Source organism: Periplaneta americana, chromosome 4 (genome assembly GCF_040183065.1).
Source record: "Periplaneta americana isolate PAMFEO1 chromosome 4, P.americana_PAMFEO1_priV1, whole genome shotgun sequence".
Lineage (NCBI taxonomy): Eukaryota > Metazoa > Arthropoda > Insecta > Blattodea > Blattidae > Periplaneta > Periplaneta americana.
In genome coordinates, this window is record NC_091120.1 from 101,572,405 (window position 1) to 101,592,836 (window position 20,432).

Below are 20,432 nucleotides of genomic sequence, written 5' to 3' on the forward strand. Positions count from 1 at the left end.
GTTAATGTGGTTCAGTGCGATAGAACACATATTTTGGTACAATTGCGGTTTTGCAGCCAAGAGAATACTGAATATTTTCATTCACAACGATGACAAAGGGTGATATTAAGTAGGTGAATTGAAATCATGTTCGCATGGATTGTCTTCTAGTTCATAATCCGATGTAAGCTCATAAGTATCTATTTAAAATCCAGCACTGGATTATGAACGGACGTAGGAACATTAGGAGAAGAAAGGTATGTTTGCAGAGACTGCAGTTTTATCACCCGCTACCAGACTGCTAGTTTCACCATATCGAAAACAACACAAATCCCTCAGAACATCCAGCTAGCTTCATATGAAATGAAGTTACAACTAAAAGTTGGAGTCTGTTACTCATTTGAAAGCGAGGAATCTGTCCTATTTAATACATTACGTAGGCCAACTTAAAAACATATCCATTTGTACAAGACTCGAATTTTTTAGTTTACTACTTTTAACGATGCTGTTTCAATTACTGGGTTATTTAACGTCGATTGGATTGGTGATAGCGAGATGAAGCTGAGGTTTCGTCATAGATTACCTGATATTCGTCTTATGGTTGGGGAAAACCTCGGAAAAATCTAACCAGGTAATCAGTCCAAGCGGGAATCAAACTCACGACCGAGCGCAACTCCGGATCGACAAGCATGCGCATCAGCCGACTGAGGTACGCCTGTGGCTACCCGAATGTTCCAATAATTTTAGTATTAGCAGTTTCTATTGGTTGGTGCATAGGGTTTATAGCGTTTTTTCATAAGTTTATTAAACACATCAGATACACATAAGAGAGAAGTTAATCATCAACAATATATTCTCCTTCACTATTTACGGAGCTGTGTACTTTATGCGCATGTTGATCATTAGCATCTCGCAAAGTATTATTTGATAAATAAATGAAGTTTAACCATGACCTCTGATTACTTGAAATCACATAACCACCAACCACTCAAACGTTCCACTCAATTATAGGGATTCTACGAATCTTCTGCCAACTTTTTCTGACATTAGATATCATAGCTTTTAACCATAGAATCAAGTTGGGATTACTACGATTTCATAGAATTTTATAAATTCTTTGAAGTCTTAACTTTCCCATTAATTATTCTTAAAATTACAGTGTGAATTATTATCGTAAAATCAATTCATAACAGTAAGACTGTATAGGCTGTGGTATTAGCATCAGAATTGTCGAATACAATTCAAGTCATACAAGTCGTTTTCTTGAAGTAGGTATCATATGTAAGTGACCTGGATGTTTGTATTACTGTAGAAGATTCATATCCATTATTCGTGACTGTCTCTGTACGATAAACGCGTACTTGCTGTAAACGTAAGTATGGAGAAAATTGAACCTGGTCATTACCAAAGAATATCTTATTTCAGAAGTAATTGGTTTCAATATAAAAAACGGAAAAATAACGTGGCCAGCACTGGATGCACTCGAAAATTGAAAACCAATAACGATGTTCTTCCCCCCTTTTAACAAGATTTAGAGCTTCTATTGAGGGTTAGAATTGGTCAGACCATAGCTTTTCACATCGTCGTATAACATAATTTATATCTAGAGCGTTCTCTTACCTCGTATTTTTGTAACTTTTCAGAGTATCTTAGCATTTTAACTGAACAAGTCTGAATTACATGTATCCTGAACACCCAAGTTGTATTCTGTTATATTTATACTATATACAGTAGATTCTGTAGATAATTTATACTGTGACAATAATGATTTAAAAACAGCTGTCTTTAACGATATCACCTCTTGCAACAATTACATTTGTAACTCGTTTCATGATTTCAAATTTATTCATTTAAACATACGTAGCATAAACAGAAATTTCCTGGAATTATGTGCATTATTACAAAGCTTCACTCATGATTTTGACATTATCATTTTAACGGAAACTTGCTTATGTCACGATTTTGGATATGATATTAATGGATACAATAAATTGGTAAAAACTAATAAATACAATAAATGTGATGGAAGAGTAATATACTTTAAAAATAGCATTGATATTAGTGTAATAGAAGCTGAAATTGAGCACTGTAATTCACTTCATTTTAAGATTAAGCTTGATAAGAGTGAAATTTTTTTCACCGCCATTTATAGATCCCCTAAAAACAATAAAAATGATTTCATAGACAATTTAGAGCAGTATTTATCCTATTTAGAAGGTTGTCGCAACCATATTATTGTTGGAAACATAAACATAGACATATTAGAAAATAGTATAGATTTAATTGGCAGTAAATATATGAATGTTCTCCATGAATATGGTTTTGTAAATTATTTAAATGCCATCACTAGGCCTTCAATAATTTCTGGCACATGCATCGATCATATATTTCTAAAAACTCAAAATAATTATAGCTTCATACTTGGCGTTCTATCTAGTGCTATTACCGATCATTATATTGTTTTTAGTTTATTAAAAATGTCTAACAATGAATACAATTCCAGGCCGTCTGTTACTCTCTCATCACAAAATATGCAACAAATTAATTATCCTGATTTGATTGCAGATTTGCTAAAAGAAACCTGGGAATCGGTCTATAATTGTAATGATGCCAATGCCTGTTTTCACATTTTCTACAATTTAATCATAAAGTATATAGATAAACATACTATTATAAACAGTAATCAGAAAATTTCTAATAAATCCAAGAAAATAAAACCCTGGATCACGGCCGGCATTATTAATTCTATTCGTACAAGAGACAAACTTGCTTTAAAAGTTAAAAAGAATCCAAGTAACGTACAACTAAAACATTACTACAGAGCATATAGAAATATGTTAACTCTTATCATTCGAAAAACGAAAATTAAATATTATGAATCCAAATTTGATAGATACAAAAATGAACCTAAAAAATTCTGGCAAGTTATAAATGAAGCTACAGATGTAAATGTACAAAATAAACAGCCAATCATGGAGTTAAAAAACGATAAGGGTGAAATATTAAATTGCAGAAAAGAGATTGCAAACGAATTTAATAATTATTTTTCAGAGATAGGACACAAAGTTACTTGTAACATTAATAAGTCAAATTTTAACTCTTCTCTACAAAATGAGACACAAGATGAACATTTAGCTTCCTCCATGTTTCTTTTCCCTGTAACTGAAGATGACATTATTATTTTGGTTAAGAAGTTAAAAAATAATGTTGCTCCTAGTATAGATGGAATTAAGAATAATACTTTCAAAATTATTATCAAATATATATTAAAACCCATGGTTCATATTTTTAACTTATGTTTTGTGCAAGGTATATTCCCAGATGTTTTGAAATGTGCCATAGTAATTCCAATATACAAATCTGGAGATAAAAATAATTTAAATAACTATAGACCTATATCTTTACTTCCAACATTTTCCAAATTGCTTGAAAAATGTTTAAAGAATAGATTAATAAATTATTTAGAAAAACATAAAATCCTCTCTAAAAATCAGTTTGGTTTCCGCAATAATATTTCTACTGATGATGCTCTTATTAATGTTACTGGAAAAATTATCAATGAACTAGATATCGGAAACAAATGTTTGGGTATTTTCTTGGATCTACGGAAAGCTTTTGACACTATCAATCATAATTTACTTTTGGACAAACTACATACTATTGGAGTTAGAGGTATAGCTTTAAAATTATTCCAATCATATTTTAGTAACAGAAGGCAAATGACCAAAATTGAAGATCAATTTAGTGAATACAAATATATTGATATAGGTGTACCGCAAGGAACAATTTTGGGACCTATTTTATTTCTAATATATGTTAATGATCTGCTAAATATAAATTTAGAAAATTTTAATGGATCTATATATTCATATGCGGATGATACAGTAGTTATTTTCAGTGGTTTTTCTTGGCAGGAAGCATATAGAAATGCTAATATAGGTGCTAACATTGTTAAAAAATGGCTTAATTCCAACTTCCTTTCTTTAAGTATATCTAAATCAACTTTAGTTCCTTTTTCGTTAACAGCTGCCAGTGTTCAAAATTTAAAATTTAGCGATAAATATAGACTAATAATACACAGTGAAAATTGTTTAGATCCCAAAAGTTGTAAATGTCCACCTTTGAAAGAAATATCTGGGTATCATTATTGATCAGAATTTAAATGGCCTCATCACATTACTTACCTTTGTAAGAGGCTTCGTAAAACAATTTATAAATTCGTTAATCTTCGATGCTACTTACCTACAGTATTAGAGTTCTACGAAATGTTTATTTGGCCATTATTCAGTCTATCATTCAATATGGTATAATTGTTTGGGGTGGAAGTACAAAAATTAATCTTAGTCCGTTAAATTTACTACAAAAACGAATAATTAAAATTTGTTTGAAGAAACGTTTCGATTATCCAACTAAATTAATTTATTCTGAATTTAATGTGTTTAATATTGAACAAATTTATAAGTATACGCTGTTAAATTTTATCATAAAAATCGTAATAAGTTTGTATTACAGACACACAATTATGACACAAGACGAAATATTAATTCAACATTAGTAGAACCTAAATGTCTCACATCTGCTGGTCTAAAGCATAGCATAAATTTTGGCCCTCGGTTGTACAATGCTTTAACTAAATTACACCCAGAACTTCTAACATGTAACCCACTAACATATAACAAGAAAATTAGAAACGTGTTAATATCTTCAATTTGATTAAATAAATTTATAGCCTATGTGTATGAATTAATCAACCTGTATTATATTTGTATTCTATAATTTTGAAATATATATTAGTCCTACTTTTCACGTGCGATATTATTCTTCTATAGTGTTAATATTATATTATATAATTCCATTGCCGCTGTAATTATATTTTAGTTCCTATTTTATTTTACTTATTTATTTATATTATTATTTTTTATTTTAATATTATATCTGAACTGCGACCGAGCACGAGCGCTGCTCATTCGGTCTCAAATTTTGTTAATACTACTGTATCTTCTTTTTATATTGCTTGTATTATTTTATTTGTATTTCTCTTTGTTTGTTTTGTAATTATATTTCTTTATTCTGTATATTTGAAATAAATAAATAAATAAATAAATAAATAAATAAATAAATAAATAAATAAATAAATAAATAAATTTCTGCTTAATAGGACCACGTTGGACGCGTGCTGTGTTTGTCCCTCTAAGCTCGGTCCTAATACGCAGCTATTGGACCAAAAAGCATGGTCCCAACGTGGTCCTATTAAGCGGAATCCACTGTACTAGTGTTTATAAATATTTTTATTAAAGCATTAATTATATTTCAAAGATTATTCAACTTGTAGGATGAATTTGCGATATTGGCCAATAACATTTCAGAACCGTCTTAAAATCAACCAATCACAGTTGTGTTTCTTGATAAGACGCTTTGTAAGGAAGCGTCGTCTCTGATAAGACTCATCTTACAAATCAGAAAATAACAGAAAATCAAGAAATGTCAACAAAATTTAGCTTTGAAAATTGCGTTTTAAATAATTGTAACTTCAAGTAGCCTAATAAATAAATGTCTGTAAAAACTTTTCGTAGGCCTATTTTTATTATGTTAATGTAACATTTCAGCTTATCTTATTTTTGAGGTTAAGTATTGTTTCGTATTTTCGCTCTGGGTAGTTGGCAGTATTATTTAGTACGCCGTTATAGATAGCAGTTTGTTTTCGAACTTCATTACAAGCATTGCTGTGTTTTATAAAAATTATCATTTACGTAAGTAATTCGGTTTTTCAAGTTATGTAATTTTATTCGTTGAATAATCTTATTAAATTGCATTATTTGCATTCGTGGTTTAATCTTATTAGCATAATTTCGTGAAATTGTCAATAAATGAGGCAGCACTCATGCATTTACTACAGACAATTAGTTTTTCCTCTTGCGCTTGTTAATGCAAGTATACCAATCAATATTTTGAATAGGCCTATAAGTGAGTTACTTTTCAATACAACCAAAAGCTCCAATTAACTCAGATTTGACACCAGTTAAAAGATTTATATAAAGTAGAGGTTTCCCATTTTATATGCCATGGAGGCCTCGAAAGTAGAAGTCCATGCTTTTGTAATATCGGCACTAGGATGAGGTTGTGATCAGCATCATGCTCTGCCCGTCTTTTACTCATGGAGAAAATACGCTGTACTCAATTTTTTAGGAGGCTGAGTGTAACCCTGGGGTCATTCTGTAAGTTTGGCAAGTGTAAATATACTACCACCACCCGGGATTGAACTGAGATCTTTCAGTCCGTATATCAACTGCTGTACCAAATGAACAAACCGGCCGTCGAAAAATTTATGGACGAATTACTATTTTTATCTCTGTTCTGACCTAAGAGTGTAACCATACCTATACTTCACTTTTCAGAGTGTAAATGTGAATGGTATTTTCGGAGAACGTGTAACTAGGTACTGAAAATGTCAATAAATTCTAGTTTTTATTCGGTATTTTTAAATACCGCAAAAGAAAACCATATATCCTTAACGTACATTAATTAAACACCGGTATAATACAGATGAAACCATCTCAAGTGACGAAGAACGAATACGTGTACCGGTAATTAACTTAAGCAAAGTTTTCAACAGTTTTTAGTAATAACTTACATCATTAATTTTACATGGCAAAGGAGACTCTTCTGATCGCCTGTCGTTACTCGCTTGTCTGTAGTGGGTGAACTGCGGTGACGTTTACATTCCCTGATATCTGTTGTTTTGTTGTTTGGTGCTTGCATACATGAACTTTATTCTGGGTGTATTTTTTGACTTTGTGATGTGCTGGTTAAATGGGGAAAGAGAAGACAAGTCTTTCATACCGATATTTTGATTACCAGGCAACATCCAACACATCCATGTGCTGAATATAAACAACTGCATACTTTCTTTATGAAATTTGAGCTGTACTACAAAGTAGAAAGAGTGCGTGGGTGAAGAAGAATAATGCTGAAAATGATCATAAAGGGAAAAAGAAATTGCCCGAGTCACTGTCTAAAAAGAAACTAGTTACTGAAGGATGCATCGAGAGGAATGGTGAACAGGAGAAAAGTTCGGGGCAGAAGAAGATGTCAGATGATAGACAACATTAAGATACTGTATGTGGGTAGTATATGGAGACTAAGAGGAAGACGGAAAATAGAGAAGATTGGAGAATGCTAAGTTTACAGTGAAGTACTTGAAGTCAGGAACAAAGCGGGAAGGAGCGAAATGGACACTTGGATGAGATCAGTAATGGTATCACCTCAAGGTCACGTAAGAAGAGAGGAGAATCTGGAAAGTGGAGACTTCTATGATGTGAGCAATGGAGACCTTGCAGTTATAGGCCAGCAGTTGGAGAATGATGAATCCAGGAAAGAAGACAGTGGGGGGGGGGAAAGGAGGGTCGGTGAAAAGAAGGGGATGTATGGAGAATGTGAATAGAGCAGGTAGTGTGAAACAAGGGGGTAATAGTAAAGAAAAGTCAGTATATAATATACGGAAATGGTGTATCAGTAGGAGGGGGGAGAAATAGCAGAAGTATTTATATGGTGAACAGACAGAGATGAATTAATGAGTAATAATAACAGATCGCCGTGTTTTAACAGTTTTTGAGCAACAGACGAGGCAATATATATTTCACCGGATAATAGACTAGAATATCAATATAAATTAATTATATTACAGTCAAATGACTTAACATACAAATGTAAGTAGCATATTAAAATAGTTATTACATCATATTCATTTGGTTATTAACGTTTTCGCCTTTATGGTATCAACAGGCAACTAATTATACGATATAAAAATCTGAATAAAGTCTTACATAGTTATACAATACAACATTATGATAAACGTAAATATATGTCATACATCTAACAGAAGTTATATAATCCAATAGTAAAAATGTGTGTAAAATTGTTAACAATTTTGTCCGTATGAATAAACCCACAAATATACATAAGTATGCCTTATTTACAATAGTTAATGTTGCACTTAATTCAAATTAATGCTGAAAATCAAGCATATGTGTTATTTGTGACCTTTGGTTTGACTTGGTATTCTATGTTGAGGGTGGGTTGGTTATTGTGGCCCCACGTTGGAGACCATTTGAGGGTGGGTGCGTCACGGTGTTGCGTGAGATTCACTCAGGGTAGCAGAGGTACGGTTGTGGTGAAGGATGATGTCGGGAATAATACCAAGCCGGCTACTTATATAAAAGGCAGTGTAAACTCCAAAACTATAAGTTTATTGTCGTATTCACTTGGTAAACCCTAGAGTATGTATTTCCGGCTTACTTATAATTCAATCGTTGGTCGCACTTCTGCATCGACTCTATGGCAGCTCTGAATAAGCTCTATCCGATACTATAAATTCAATACTCTGCCCAGTACACTATGATCGAAGCTCCTAAACGTTGACGAGTGGTCTCGCCGATGACAAAGTTCTAACTATCGAGTCTTCGCCGGAAGAAAGACTATTAAGTTGGGCCGCCGACACGAAAAAAAAGATGTCGCGCCGTCTACACGAAGAAAAGTAGTTATCCTGTCGACACGAAACGAAGTAGTTATTCTGCCCTGTATGTAGGGCCGTCGACACGAAAAGGAGTAGTGATTGTGCCCTGTATGTAGGGCCGCCGACACGATGAGATGTTGTGATTGATCTCCGCTCCCCGTCACCCTTATTTATAAAAACCTATCCTACGCTAAAACTAGCTATCCTATTGGTTAAAAACTACGTCACTTAACCGGCCTAAAATCTATTCCCTATTGGTCCAAAGTGACTTCATAAGCTGGACCAAGATCTCTTCTTATTGGGCGCGAAATACGTCATCTCTAAATTTAAACTTTGGATTTCCCATAACATCTAATTAGTTTGTAGATCTTTCAAGAATACCCGTTCTTTGGAAAACCCAAGCTTGCAATTGCTTTCCCACGGGTCCAGTCTAACTCCGGCTTTTACGCATCGCCGAGTGTCTATATACAATCACGCACAAGGTGGCCCTAAATCTGTCCGATGCTGACAAGTGACGAAACACCTGTGTGGGAAGCTAATTCTAACGAAGTCGCCAGAACATCCCCGCGAATACATGTCATAAAAATATGGAGATATCACTTCGCTAATAAATCGGTCTCTCCCTCTCCTAATTACTGCTTCAATGTATATTGTATAATTATTTATAAATAGTCCCACATAATATCCTTACACGGAAAACAGCACCGATTGACTCTCAGTCGAATCACCAAAGCCACACGGCCAACACATACAGTACAACCACATGAAACTTGATATGTAAGTAGATTCTGAATATAGCTACAGTACAAAGTTAGGTATAGTTTTTTCAAAATTAAAATTTAATACTAATACACAATTTAATATATATTACAGATCAGATTACCAGTTACAATGTCATTTTAACATTTTCGGTTCAGTACGTCTGTACATTGACTACAACGAGGTATATGACTGGTACAATTCTTCTACGTAATAATCTACAGTACTACTTATTAATAACCAGCACAAGATCATATATACAGTCAGTAAAAAATGTATCCGTACAACCTAACAATTTATTCTCTTTTACATAATAACATTGTACATAAGTTCCATTTGTATAGATTATCCTGATGTGTACTAACGGAATTATGTACAATAGTTTGAAAAATAAACAAACAAACTTGTAAATTACATTAAATGAAACTGAAAACCAAAAACATAATAATACAAAAGTCTCCGAACACTACAGTTTATATGCATTCAAATCACCAACCGCACTTCATTCAGTGAACAGTTGGACCTCCTTTTGTTTATATTGCATCCCTCATGCGTTTAGGCATTGTTTGTACTAGTTATCTTGTTTCCTCTGGCTCAATGTTGCTCCATTCTTCTAGAATTTTTCCCTCAATTGTTGCTTGCTTCTTATTTTGTGTTTTTTCAGCCTTCGTTTCATTTCATCTCGTAAATTTGTCATGGCGATCAATGTCGGGGGATTGGGGAGGAGTAAGGAGCTGTTTTTTGTATTGTACAGTAACCAGAGCTTCACATTTGAGGCAGTATGTTCAGAGTCATTGTCTTGATGAAAGATAAATGTCTCAGTGGTGTTGAGGTTTTCAGCATTGTCGTGTAGGTCTTCGTTCAGGATGCTGAAATATTGTATTCAGTCCATAGTCCCGTCCACAAAAACAAATTTCCCAAATCTGCAGCACTCATGCAGCCCCAAACAAAAACACTACCTCCTCCATGTTTTACAGTAGGGCACAAATTTTTGCTCTGTAATTGTTCACTTGGCTTTCTCCGTACCATTATCCTACCATCCGAATCACTGAAGATAATGACTGAATTCCAAAAATCCTGCCGTTTGTTAAAATGCTCCTTTGCGAAAGCCAATCTCTTCTGCTTGTTAACGTTGCTCACATAGTGATTCTTTCGGGCAACTCGGCCATGGTAACCTTCGTCTTTTATGACATTTCGTATAGTCTGAGATACCACCTCTACCCCATAATCTTCTTTAACCATGGCCGCCAGTCTCTATGTAATTATCTTCGGATTTTCTCTGACGGATCTTAATACTGCCCGTCTATGGTTGGATTCCAGTTTCTTGGATCGTCCTGATCGACTTCTATTAACCAGTTATTTTGTGTCATTGTACCTTTCAAACACATATTGTACAGAAGAGGTTTTTTTTTACATTTTCTGATATTTTTTATCGACTGTTCCTCCTTTCTCAACTCAACAATTGTCTCTATTTGGTATTGGTATTTCCATTGCAGTCCCAAGTTTTGCTGCGTCTTACCTTACTACAGTCATAGGCAGTTCTATACTGATTCTGTTCCTTTCTGAATAACAAACACAGGTTCTCTTACACCAGTGCTGTCCGTACGGAGACTTTATGTACTCTCCTTTTCTTTTGAGTTGTGTTGTGTCGTGTTTACAAGAAAATGTACAGAGGTAACTGCGCTGTTTTCTGTAGGTAGGCCCTATTAACCGTAAACGAGTATATTTCACGTACTAATAAAATTTATTTTTTTATTATATATTTAATCACATTTTTTCAGAAATGTTAATATGTGAGCCTGGTGTACGGAGACATTTTTACTGACTGTACATAATAGCAAGAGTAATGCAACAGCGATTAGTTACGCAAATTACAACGAAATTAAGAAGAAACTTGAGGATCTACGAAAGTATAGAGTGAGTCAGACAGGGCTAGATCGGCGTCAGCGGAAAGTCGTATGCGTAGTAACTGCAATGATCAGACCTCTTGATCCATTTTAAGTGTATATCCACGAATTCTCTGTCCACTCCCTTTTCGTTCACCTATATTGTTTGTCCACAAGGATTTTTCTTCTATGCCATATCACCGTTATAGCAAAGAATTAATGAAGATGATGATTAGCTACTATTACTTTGTTATTATTGTTCTATGTTAAGTACATTCTTCTCCTCTTGATCACAAGATTTGCCTATTGTTACTAACGTTCACCTTGTGGTTCTACCGAATACAAAATTAATTTTGTAACTTGTGATTCTCAAATACGCACAGATCAATCTACCCACAATTTGTTCTACAGGGAGATCATTTTATTTTTACTAACATTTTAAATATTAACCTAGCTATACCTTTGGATTAACGATTCAGAACCGGAAACACCGTTTGCTTCCCCCTTCCACTACTGGAGTTCGATGATACCGGCATAAAATACAAACAAATCACTTTACTAGGTATAGGAGGGAAGAAATGTAGTTCATCCATTTACGTAAACTAGGAAATATCGCAATTTTGAGTTTGATAATTTTCATTAGGTTTTTGTTTAATCAAAATACAGTAGGCTACTGTATTAACAATACGTGTTTTTACTCACGAACTGAGTTACCCATGCGAACGTATTCATTATGCGGTGTATGTTATACTGTCTATAACACATTAGCGTACAATATAGAAAATGAAGTTAAATTGAAAAATAATCATAATATGGATATTTAAACACATTTTTGAAAATGGTGGCCGTTCGTTTCGATACAGGCTTCAGTTCTTTTATGCACATTATCGTACTATAGACTATTGCATCTAATTCCAGTTACTAGTTTCGTCCTTCGTACTAGTAACTCGTGTTGAAATAATTCTGTATCTATTCTATAAAAGAGTACCTTACGTATTGTAAATTCAATCTTCACTTCTGCCCGACCCGCACAAATAAAATTACTCAGACATGCTATCTACTGTCCGTCCAAGTGGTTATGTCGCAGGAAAGGGGAGAAATCACGCGACAGTTAATTACTTAATGAGGCCCTTTTGTTTAAGTTATTTTAAACAGTTGTATAATATTACGTAGACGTCCAATTCTTATCAGAAATTAATGTTTTCAGAAAAGAGCTATGACAATCCAGCCACTAGCCTTTACAGAGGGGCGAGCAGAAGCGGAAGGGGGGGACGGAATGCGACGTAGGCAAACGGACGATAGTACCTGTGCGAAAATATGATTCAATATTGAAAACTCTTTCGTCACTGGAAAACGCGAACATATTTCTGGAACGTACTATACTCATTAACTCAGTACTGTTTACTATATGCGACCTTGGTTCTGTGTGGAGGACAGTTGGAACTTCGTTAGTAGAAAGGGTGGGAGTGAAGTACATCCAAAAACTCGGGTACAATAAAAATTGAAGTAAAAATAAAATGATGTCACTGTAGTTACTGTTGCTTCAGGATGTAAGCTTACTTTTTAAATAATAGTGTACAGAATGTTAAGTGTCGCAAGTATAGAATCGACTTCTGAAAAAAGGACACGTTACAAATTTAATGTTTTGAGATATTCAAGAAAAACATAATAGCTGACAGGAAACTTTAAACTGGAACTTAATATTCTTCTTACATTAAGTTAGCTACAAATGTGTCTGATATATGTTATAATTTACTCATATTATTATTCAATTGGCTATCCATTAAGTTACAGTTTCCATGATAAAACCGATTTTGACAAACATGTAACACATGTCCTTTTTGCAAAAGTCGATTCAATTATTGTAGAATTGCCGTTTAGATTTTCGAATGTTATAGGCCTATATTTTTTATTTTATTTTAGTTGTTAGTTCACTTTATTGATGCATAAGAAATACATTATTAGGATTATTCCGTTTACTCGCCAACTCACCTTGGCTGAGTGGACTCGTCCAACTGTTACAGGTAGTGTGACGTAACTCGCTTCGTTGCTGAAGAGTAGTAATAATAATAATAGGCCTAATAATAATAATAATAATAATAATAATAATAGTAATAATAATAATAATAATAATAATAAAAGCCGTAGATCCCAGTGGGGCAAGGCCTCCTGCTTGGGCAGGGGTGGCAAGAGTCTTGACCATCAGAAGAGCCGACCTGATGGTCTATATTTACATTCCTAGTTTTATTGTCCACAATTTCACTAGCACTGGTTGTTGCTGCCGCTCGAAGTTGGTTGACTACGTCCTTCCACCGAGTTCTTTGGAGTCTTATTCTGTTCCACAATCCTTCTAGCTGCAACTTGAACTCGTCCCCCATCTGGTTCTCGGTAGTAGTGCGACATAATTCGTTGCCGTTGTTAAGCAATAGTGTGATTTATCTCATATTGCTAACTAATAGCCTGACATACCTAATTCGCTACCGTTGCCAAGAAAGTGACGCCAGATGTTGAAACTTCCATAAAGTTTTCTTCATTTAACTCTTGAGCATAAACGTTTTACGTTAAGAGACCTTACTCAGAATACAAAGTGTAATATGACGTAATGCGTACCGTACCATATTATGAGAAAAATCAATCTTCTTCAGATTCAGTGAGAAACATTTCGGAATATATATTATATGACTTTCTCGTGTTAAATTCTATCGTAGCTGGTTTACATGTTTCGACCTGTTATTGGTCTTCTTCAGAAAAATTTATAATGGTTGTGACTACGGTTCGGATAAAGTAGCTGTATTAGGATAGGCTGTATAGCTGTATAAGATAGATTAGGTAAACACTACTCCCTTCCACTAGCTAAAACTCTACCTGCTGGGAAGAGCGCTCCCCACCTCCTAGCTAGAACATTAGTGAATGGACAGTACAGCCGATAGGAACTGAATATACTTCGGCTGGGGGATACGCGACAACTAGTTAATGTTTGTAAACAAAACGCATGGACCAAGAATGCCTATCCTGACACAGCTACGTACAATTTTTATTCGCTATGGATATTTGCAATTAGATTAAATCTATTGTTATCAACCAATAAATATCGATGATGATGATGATGATGATGATGATGATGATGATGATGATGAAAATAATGATGATGATCAGAGCTGAGATTCCTTTAACCTGAGGGGTGACGTAAACGACTCAGCGACTATATTTATAGAGGAAAGAAAGAGACAGAGAATACCTTTACGATCGTATTCGAAAGCAGTGCTCACGTGTATACGGGTACAATAGGGTGAAAAATCTTCTAGCAGGTCAGTGAACAAAGTTTCTATGTGTACTAAATTGTTCATTATTGAGCAACATTTGCACTGGAATTTAACACAGTAAACTTCATATAACTTTGAAAAATAATTAAATAAAATACATAAATACAATACACTTCTATGAATAACAAAAACTGGTAATTACAGTTTGACATACATAAATAAAATGTACTTATATGCATAATAAATACCAGTATATGGTTCACTGATCTTCATGACAATAAATTACAATATACATTCTGATTGTATCAAAAGAAAAAGAGGTGCAATCGGGTAAAAAGTCTTGTTGGGTACTTGTACTCCGTGAGGTAAACGGGGGTTCTTCCAGTTGTGTTTTAACATGAATTTTCATATGTTCACTATGTCTTCTTGAATTACAATGTGAATTTATTTTTTTCCGCTCTTATTTCCACTTTACAAAATATATTACACCCTTTCACACAAAAGTATTCCCAGCCAAATTTGTTTACCAATATTTGTTGCATGTTGTGTTTTCTTATTTTCGGCATACAGTAGAACCTCTATTATCCGTGGTAATGAAGGGGGTAGACTGGACGGTTAATCGAAAAAATCGGATAATCCGTACCATAAAATATTTTCATAAATTAAGTGCATAACACAGTTTCATAATTTCCTCCCTGGTCTAGAATGTGAACCAGAAGTTCACTAACTTAAGTCCGATTGTCAACAATGGCTTTATAAAAGTCAAGTAAATTCCTTGCGTTGATTCTGTGCGGAAGGATAGGAATAGTAGAGGTTTCCTGTTGTAGATTTGCGGACTTTATACAGTTATCCTTGTTTTAATTAAATCGCGCACATTTGTAACGCCAAGCTCGTATTCTGATGCGAGATGAGCCGCGGTTTCTCTTTTCCTAAACAGATCAATTATTTGTATTTTTATTTCGATACTTAGCAAAACATTTTTTTACACCCATGGAAGATATTTTGCATAGAAATTATGAAGTACAGGCACTCGAACAGTAGAACAGGGACTGAATGCTGCACGGGTTTGCTCTAAATTTTGTTGAACCATTTCTTTGAAAGCAGGTAGTGACTATTTTACAATTTGGGAAAAACACCTTCAAGTAGGCCTACCGGTAACTATTCCTATTGCCGGCAGTAGCAATATCTAAGGATAAAGGCTTATAACTACAGACTCCAGAAAAGAATAGGTACTAATAGTATAGCACCACATACTTTTTTCCACAGCAAAGAAAGAAAAGAGTGAGAGAAAGGCAGTCGGATAATCCGCTGATCGGTTAATAGGGTGACGGATAATCGGGGTTCTGCTGTATTTCTGAACAACGTAAGACTACTTTCTGACTAGCGATTGTGCTCGTAATAAATTAAATGTTCATGGACTGAGTAAGGAAAACAAACCTTTACGGAACGACTTCTTTTGATATCGTATTCTCATTGCGAGTGTACGCTCTTAACTCTATACGTCAGAATGCATCTATAGTCTAGATACCACTAACCTATTTTCTATGTTTTGGTTAAAGAAATCTCAGCTCTGGTGATGATTATTTAAAGTGAAGCGGTTATAGGCGCCAGTGAAAATTTTCTGTAAAAATATTATAGAAATATGCAACGAAGTAGTAAACACAGAGACTATGAACTTTTGACATGTATTAATTAATTTGCGTAGAAACCGCGGAAAACTCTTAATTATCCTCATTAAAGCTGTTCCGACATTAACATTGGTGTTGCTTAATTCGTGCCGCCTATATTACAGTAATATGAGATGGCTTCCATTAAGTTCAACGCATACTTCGGCTCTCCCCTGAGAAATTAAGTAGCAGCTTGTAAATAATAGAAACAGCCATAATGTGGTGACGTACCTTGTTGACGGCCACGACGTTGGCGCCGCAGTTGATGAGCATCTGGACCGCGTCTTTATGTCCGTGCCAGGCTGCCATCAGGATGGGTCGCATACCGTACTGCACAGAAACAAGAATCATAATGCAACTTGTGCGCTGACAAGCACCGGAAAATGAGTCAGAAGTAAGACTGGATTACAAGATGGTAAAAACATTAAAGATTGGCGTAGATGGCTCAAATCGGAGTTTGTAAATTCCGCCAAATAGTTTTGGGATAGACCTACTCGATAACTGGATGTGTAAACTCGGCCAAAAAGTTCTTGGATATGATCATTTCTTCATGTTTACCGTACCAAAACGTTATGTTTGAACGGAACGGACGCTGGAAAGAATCTCACCATAGACTTCGCTGAATATCGACGCATTCATTCCTAAGTGATAGGATTAGTAGATTACCTTGAAGAAGGTTGTAAATTTCTACCAATAATATGGGCTAAGTGTATGTAATGAAGCATGTAAAATGTTTAATAAATAACCAGATTTACTTTAATGGTCAATACTCGAAAACAGGTGTCTATCGCTTAGACTCTTATTGCGTAACTCCGTCCAATTCATTGTTATGATGTTTTGAACAGACAAAAAGAACATCAACTTCGTGTCCTCAATGCAATAGCTCGAATTTTGTTATTTTTGTTACTATAGTAAAATGACTTTGAAGTTTTTCTATGTCATTAAAATAAAATAAAAATTATAAACTTCAAATTTTGGCCACAAAGAAAGGTAAACACTATACTATAAAGCTTTCTAATATTTTAGGAGTGTAAAAATTGTATTATTTACATCTCTAAATTTTTGGGGGTAAACCTTACCATCTCACCATCCCCGTCGTTGTGCCACTGGAAATGTAATTAATTTTTGTTTCATCTTAAAAAGTTTCATTGTTCTTAAGGGAGTTCGTTAATACTTTTTTCTTATAATTATTAATAATTGAAAAAGGAAGGAGGATATTTCTTCTTACACTGTGTAATATTACGATGAAAAGTGTAAATTCTACCATAGCCTAAGTTCGCCCGTGAGTGCAGAATTTTCCTTTTTCGTGTAACATACGAAACACTAGATCCACTTGAATTTTTTCAAGAGACATTGCTACTGTATTAATTATTATTGTTCAATAAAGGCTCTTCAGTACACACAGAAAACAGTCCACGTCAGAATTTGAAAAGAAATCAAATCTATCTCTGTTTACAGAGAGAGACTTCACAGCATATTACCAGTTTAAGCGATAACATGCGAACCAGGTGACGTACGAATTCCGTTCTTGTACCTTCAGATTCAGATTTCGAAGCTCTATCGAATGATACAGCTTAAAATACAGGGACATCATTTTATTTTACTAACACTTTTAATATTAACCTGGCTATACCTTTGGATCAATGTTGTTTGCTACCCCCTTCCACGACTGGAGTTCGATGATACTGGCATAATGTACAAACAAATCACTTTACTAGGTATAGGAGGGAAGAAAAGTAGTTCATCCATTTACGTAAACTAGGAAATATCGCGATTTTGAGTTTGGTAATTTTCATTAGGTTTTTGTTTAATCAAAATACAGTACAGTATTAACAATGAGTGTTTTTACTCACGAACTGAGTTATCCATGCGGACGTATTCATTATGCAGTGTATATTACACTGTCTACAGCACATTAGCGTACAATATAGAGAATGAAGTTAAATTTAAAAGTAATCATAATATGGATATTTAAACACATTTTTTTTTTAATGGTGGCCGTTCATTTCGATACAGGCTTCAGTTCTAATGTGAATATTATCACACTATAGACTATTGTACCTAATCCCAATTACCAGTTTCGTCCTTCGTACTAGTAACTTATGTTGAAATAATTCTGTATCTACTCTGTAAAAGTGTACCTCACGTACTGTAAATTCAATCTTCAGTTCCGCCCGACCCGAAAAGATAAAATTACTCAGACATACTATCTACTGTCCGTCCAAGTGGTTATGTCGTAGGGTCGTAGAAAGGGGGGAAATCACGCGATAGTTAATTATTTAACGAGGCCCTTTTATTTAAGTTATTTTAAACAGTTGTGTGGGTATAATATTACGCAGACGTCCAATCCCTAACAAATTAATGTTCTCAGAAAAGGGCAAAGACAGCCCAGCCACTAGCTGGCGAATAAAAGCTGGTGGGGGAAACCGGGATACGACGTAGGCAAATGGACGACAGTACCTGTGCGAAAATGATTCAATATTGAAAGCTCTTTCGTCACTGGAAAACGCGAACATATTTTTGGAACGTACTGTTTACTAAGACCGTAAGGCTACTATGACTGTATATGCGGTCTTGGATCTGTGTGGAGGACGATTGAACTTCATTAGTAGAAGGGGTGGGAGTGAAGTACATTAAAAAACTCGGGTACAATAAAAATTGAAGTAAAAATAAAATGATGTCCCTGTACAATCCTGGGTATAACTATTGTGCGCGAAAGAAAGAAAGAAATACGCAACACTTCAGCGAGGCTTCGCGACGATTTAACTGGGAAACACCGCCTCACTAGCATTGGCTAATAGATATAGAACGGCCTGAACTAGCTCCGCCTTATATGCCTTCTTATTCTGAAAGCGCTTTAGTAACATTCGTTTCGTGGACGTTTAGCTTTATCAACAGTAATCTCACTAGAGGTTTTGATTTATCTAGAGAAAATCAAAGCTCGAGTGGGATTTAATTGACTATTACACGATTAGAAGAAAGTATATAAAGATTAGAAGTAACGAAGTACTCCAACACAATAAAATATTAATTGACTTACGAAAATACAACTGTCTTCAAATGTATTATTGTACCATCTCAACATTACAAATATTACGCTAGATACATGCTAGATGGCAGTAGTGAGTTATGATTACTAGCAATGCCTTCTCGTCGAGAAGTTCTCGATTATATCACGATGGCTGTGTCACTAGTCAAGAAGGCTTTGTTGATTCAGTTTCATTTTTATTAAAACAGTTGCATTCCACTTCAATTATCCGAATCCCAGTAATCAACGTCACTTGACAGATGATTTTCAATAAATCTTAATATTAAACAATCTCTGAGACGTGACTATCCATAATATCATATAGCAGAAGCTATAACATAACCTAAATAATATACACAAGTGTTAGAAAAGTTTTAATTAACGACGATGACATAAAAATATACATGAATAATTTTAAAAGGAATAATTATTGAATGTACAATTTTCAAATTTGAATGTGGTTGGTGGTTCAATTGATGTTATATTGGACGTGTGCGTAATAGAAGTGGAACTCGTTGATGTAGGCCTACATGGTGTATTCAACTTATTCAGGATTTCCGAATGGTGCTCTTCATTTATTTGTAAATAGAATTTCAGAAGATGCATAGGTATGATCAGTGATTTTTATTAATTCTTGTTCTTGAATGCCAATGCGAGTCATATTTGACTGGAGTGGTTTGTAATTTTCTATTTTTTTTTTTTGACGTCCAGATCAGCGCAGTTTCAAATGTTGGCAAACAAAGAAACAAATGTTAGGAACGCGATAAAATTAAACAAATGCTAGGGATGCGATAAAATTAAACAAATGCTAGGGTCGCGATAAAATTGTGCGATAAGCAGCCATGATTGGTTGAAATACGTCCTTTCGTACCGTTTTATTGGTCAAAAGTAGTATGATGTAGTAAAAGTGTAATAGTCAAAGTAAAACGATGTTATCAACATAACAAATAGAAAGTAGCTGCCAGTTACAGTGTATGTCAGTATCGAAACTCGAAACAAAGTTAGCAAAAAAATTCAACCAAACTAGAAAATAACTGTAATCCACTAGCATATTATGTAGGCCTAGGCTAATAATAGGGGAGAGAAATGGTTACGTTTCACCCTATAGGATATAAAGTTAGAAGATCTACACTGTGCCCAATTTTACGTAATTTCTGGTAATATGCAGGAGTGTAAAAAAAATAAGAGTCAGGCATAATTGTACTAGTTTTCGTTAGCAGGGTCAGTTAGCATCAAGAGCTCGGACATGAAACTGCCCTCAGCTCTCCTGCGAATTTATACCATCTGTATCACTGAGCCCCTCTCTTGCTCTCTTTCCTGTAATTGTCTCACACACCA

At 34.6% G+C, this 20,432-nt stretch overlaps 1 protein-coding gene across 3 annotated transcripts in view; it reads right to left on the minus strand.

The window, feature by feature from the left end:
- LOC138698095 (ankyrin repeat and death domain-containing protein 1A-like) overlaps positions 1-20,432 on the minus strand; it is a 1,102,342-nt gene that overhangs the window by 278,206 nt on the left and 803,704 nt on the right. For all 3 annotated transcript variants that reach the window (XR_011331695.1, XM_069823807.1, XM_069823808.1), the window contains exon 6: positions 16,298-16,396. Coding sequence is in view for 2 of the 3 variants with exons in the window: in XM_069823807.1 (XP_069679908.1) it covers positions 16,298-16,396 (99 nt within the window). In the remaining variant the exon portion in view is untranslated. The remainder of the gene's footprint in view (positions 1-16,297; positions 16,397-20,432) is intronic.